This window comes from Sinocyclocheilus anshuiensis, unplaced genomic scaffold, assembly GCF_001515605.1.
Source record: "Sinocyclocheilus anshuiensis isolate Anshui unplaced genomic scaffold, SAMN03320099.WGS_v1.1 scaffold779, whole genome shotgun sequence".
Lineage (NCBI taxonomy): Eukaryota > Metazoa > Chordata > Actinopteri > Cypriniformes > Cyprinidae > Sinocyclocheilus > Sinocyclocheilus anshuiensis.
Genome location: NW_015548244.1, coordinates 168,289 through 173,164, shown reverse-complemented (window position 1 = coordinate 173,164; position 4,876 = coordinate 168,289). Strand labels below are relative to the sequence as shown.

Here is a 4,876-nt window from a genome sequence, read left to right as displayed (position 1 = left end):
AGTACACACTTTTGAGTGTGTAGTAGAAGAGTAGGCAAGCTTTGGGACATACTATCACGTCATACATTTGCGTCTTTAACAGAGCGCTCTGTCCTATAGCTACACTGTAAACTGGCCTGTCAATCACCTTGTCACAGTTAACATCCTCCATATTTCATTTCATTTAACTTCCTACCGTATTGGAGAGAAAAGAAGTGGCACGATTACGGGATGATATTAGACTCTAAATGATTAATAGATGCACGCACAATTATCCATGTACTGCATACATTTTATGCATGTATCTTACTAACCACAAACAAATACCTTTCAATTTGAGTCATTGAGGACCTACAATAATGTACAGTATTTGAAAAATAATGTGTTTTTTGAACATTAAAGCATGTCAACATACCACACACGGCTCGCGATCCACGCGCAGCTGGGCCACAGAAAATCAGCGACCACTAGATGGCACCAGCCCCACTCACGTGCGCATTCCATTGAGTAGACATATTTGTGAATACAAATGTTATAGTTTGTATTAAAGTATCATAATTTGTGCAGGTAGCGATTAAAATGTGCATTTGTGGATCATGCGACACACGTGCATTCATTCACGTCTCTTCTGAGTCGATTCTATTTATTGAACTTGTTCTAACTTAACTTGTCTTAAGACACAGAATAGCTTATATTAATTTTGCCAAATAAGCAGCAGAATCCTGTTTGGGTGCTAAAATTGTTATGTTCATACACAAACATGTTTAAAGCAGTGGCGAGGCTACTATAACTTTATATATTTAGTTAAAAAATATTAAACGCGAGTTTTCTTGGTCAATTATAGGCAGTTTCTTCATTTTCCCTTCTATACGCTTGTCAAAATGATGATTGGTCTTTCTGTTAGTCCCACCCACAATGCTTTGCGACGTAACGTTAAATGCGCGTTTGTGAAGTTGAATTTGAAAAATAGCGAAACAAATATCAATCAGATCAATTCTTTAAAAAGTATATATTGAATATGCAGATTGAAACTAAGCCTTAGCACTGAATCCGAACCGTCTAACAGAGCACCTGCGGATGATGGATTTATCGATCGGAAACTTCAGAGCCGAGCGTGTTTGAAGCATCATATTAGCATCGGTACAGTGTTTGATTCGCTAAACAGATGCGTTCTTTGAGGAAAGAAACACATAAACGTGCTAGATCCTGTTCGCCACAACAAACTGCATAAGTTGCAGCTGCGCACATTTCTGCGGTCCTCGACAGACTTAATTATGAAATCATCTGCGAAGACTGAGGTAATGCTTTACAATAAACTTCCATTAGTTAATGCATTAACTAACATTAACAATGAGCAATACATTTGGTACAATATTTATTATATTTGTTAACGTTGGGTTATAAAAATACAACCGTTCGTTGTTATTTTTGTTAGTACGAATGTTAACAGATCTTTTTATTTTAATAATGTATTAGTAAATGTTGAAATTAAAATGAATGTTCATCACTGCTTTAGAAGTATTGTGTATTGAACCTTTGTGCTGTATTTTGACATGCAGTTTTCATATCCTACACTTTGCCCACCCAGTTTTATGTAGGACCACTCGCTTGAACATTTCAGGTCTCGCCCCTGGTTTAAAGTTGAACTTTATGTAAATTAGAGCAGCAAGACAATGCTGAGACTACTATTAAATAATCTTCCCACTTGTTCATTCAATGAAAGGCCCTAAACACCATAAAATAGTCCATAATTAATTTACAATGTTTGAGTTCCATACCATGATGTCCGTTTCAACATGCGTTTCATTTAGATAAAGTATGCTAGCTTTTAAAATTTAAATTGGCTACTACAACAGCTATTGATATATTAACCAGGACAGATCAATAATGAGGAATATTTTACACCTTTGTCTTACCATCTTTTACAGGTTTTACATATGAATATATTTAAAGGAATACAACTTTGTGATATTTGGTATCATATTCTCTCCATTCCACGATGGTCTCCGAGCGAGCAGCTTCTGGTGGTTCAGTCTCACTGAGGTACAAAGTAAAAAGGCACTTTCTGTAAACAAGTTCTATTAAAACATAGTTTCTCATTTTCTTAACTGTATTTTCTCTTCTAGCTTCTACTTACCTCTGACTGAAATTTGCCATTGTGGTCCTGTGAGTATTGTTGAGAGATAAATTGTTTGTGATGTTCCTCATTTGTGAAGTACTTTGGTTTGACGCATATGCTAAATGAAAACATTTTGTTTCCTTTATTTCATACTTGGAGCTTGTAGACCGAGCACGAATGAAAGCACCCTCTGTGGCTGCTATAACAGGAAACTCTGGCAGCAGGACAGACGATTTCTGGCATTTGAACCTTCGGCCCTTGGGTCTGGACAGACACGGCAGCAAGCCTGGAGACCGAGGTTGCTGAGACGGGTATCTCTGGGACTGAGATGGTCTTGGGTGCTGGCTCTGGCTGGGGCCGTTACATGAACCTCTGAGACTGCAATTACAGGACTCTTCGGTGTGTCTGAATCACTGGTCCAACCATGACCGTCCTGAATGGCATTGAGAGAGAGAGCTCTGGGCAGCCATGACAAGAAGCTCTGAACTGGCAGTGCCAGGAACCTCTTTAGTAGCTGTGTGGTGGCAGAGAATGCGAACGCTGTCATTGTGGAGCTGGAGACAGAGAGCTCTGGTATTTGGCCAGCTGTGGCAGGAACCTCAGGAATGGAGTGGCCATGATGGGAAAAACAAAAGGGGCAACCAAAAGAAGTATGTACATGTATACAATATGTACACATCCCTCCAGAAGCAGTACCGCCAGACGCAAATACTGCTTCCTCAAGCCAAGACGCAAGACGCTACACAAGGTTTGCTCGCCCCGCAAGACGCAAAGCTGCATGAGAGACGCCAACTGGAGTGGTCTTATGTGACGACCTGAAACAAAACGGAAAAAAGAACGGGTTTGACTTTTTGGTTCCTTCCCATGAGAAATTAATTATTTTTAGCTGGTCTCAGGTTCACTACCTTAAACCAGTTGTGGGACATGATTTGCCCCAGACCAAGTCGCCGGCTTGGCTTTTCATGCAGGAGAGCCCTGAGGAGGTGCCAGCATTCTGTGCAGGAAGACGGGAAGGACATTTGATAACCTTAAACTTTATATCTGCTCTATTTGATCATGTTAATCAAAACTAAGATACTTTGTATGATTCTGAATGAGTTATTTTTTTGTGATGAAGATCTCACCTTTTGACAGGCCAGGTTCGGACCAGTGCTTGTAATGTAGCAGGAACAGGTCATAGTCACTAGGGAAACGTCCACATAACATTGTGAACATCAGAACCCCTGGTGACCAGACTGTCGCCGGCCTGCCGTAGTACTTCCCCCTGCTGTGGTACTCTGGAGGGGAGTACACTGCTGTGCCTGCAGGAGAGAGGAGTTTGTATGATGTGCAAGTTTGCATTAATGCAGCATGATTTTTCTGTATCTATTAGGATAGAAGAAATGAATTATATCATACATACCATGGTATGACTTGTATGGTGACCTCCTCAGAATGTCCCCGCATCCGAAGTCAATCAGCTTGACTTCGGATGTCTCCCTGTTTATTAGTAGGTTCTTCAGTTTGACGTCACGGTGGAGCACTCTGCGGATGCAGCACATGTTTGCAGCATGAGCTGCCTGCCACATGATTTGCCGTGCCGTTTCTTCATCAAGGCTTCCACCGTGACGCCTCATGAACTCTACCAGATTCTCACAGGGAGAGGGACATTCGAGGACCATGACGAAGTGGTAAGGGTGGTCCTGCCAGTCCAGCAGCCTGATGATTTCTGGCACGCTGGGACCTTTATTCGCCAGGATGGTGAGGGCTAGAAGAGTTAAGTTATTATGATGGTTACATGGAGGTGGTTTCTCAGATAAGGATTTAGCTCAGTCTTGGACCAGTTTGTTAATTTAATTTGTGATTAATATTAATATGAGACATTTTTATATTGCAATCTACTTACAATGAATATACATTCTGTGTGCTGTCCTTGTGACGTATTTCAAAGCCACCTGACGAACAAACAAAAATTATTTCAATTAATTAAGATACACGTAGAGGGTTGAGTTAAAAACATTTGGTGGCTTGGTTATATATTTTTACTTTAAGGTCATCCGCCAAACGTCTCCCTTCGTACACCACACCGAATCCACCTTTGCCCCGCTGATCGCCCACAGTGTAGCAGCTGAAGATGTTGTAGTCTATTAAAAGAAAAAACTAAATTTCACATGAGATCAGTCCCTTGTGATGTGAGATGCTGTATTTAATCTAAAAATAATTTAGACTAATTTTCATACATTATTAATTTCAATGACTGTATTTTAATTAATTGAGACTATATTGAACATTTATAGTTTTAGCATATTAGTACATAAAGACGTATAACAGCAATGTTTTGAACTTGTCATGGAATAAAGATCTTATGCCTATATGTACGGATGTGTATTTTTGATATTGTGTGTGAAAGGACGGATAGGTTTACATGGTCAAAGTAGAGCTGTATTAAAATGAAACATATTCCTATAACTACTTCTTTTAAGTTTAAAGTAGTATATCAGTACATTCATTTCTTACCACTGAAGTGTAGTTTGTGAAGCGGGACATTCTTCTTTTGATCCGTAAACAAAAACTTGAACTTGTCATGGAATAAAGATCTTATGCCTATATGTACGGATGTGTATTTTTGATATTGTGTGTGAAAGGACGGATAGGTTTACATGGTCAAAGTAGAGCTGTATTAAAATGAAACATATTCCTATAACTACTTCTTTTAAGTTTAAAGTAGTATATCAGTACATTCATTTCTTACCACTGAAGTGTAGTTTGTGAAGCGGGACATTCTTTTGATCCATAAAC

General features: G+C 39.4%; 1 protein-coding gene across 1 annotated transcript; it reads right to left on the bottom strand.

Annotated features, from left to right (window-relative positions):
- Nucleotides 1-2,272: 2,272 nt before the first annotated feature.
- LOC107655139 (serine/threonine-protein kinase pim-1-like) lies at nt 2,273-3,843 on the bottom strand. Its single transcript, XM_016442560.1, has 2 exons — nt 3,501-3,843; nt 2,273-3,399 (listed from the first exon to the last, which is right to left on the bottom strand). Exons 1-2 carry the CDS (start codon nt 3,757-3,759, stop codon nt 3,197-3,199), a joined length of 462 nt encoding a protein of 153 aa, XP_016298046.1. The 5' UTR covers nt 3,760-3,843; the 3' UTR covers nt 2,273-3,196.
- Nucleotides 3,844-4,876: the final 1,033 nt, after the last annotated feature.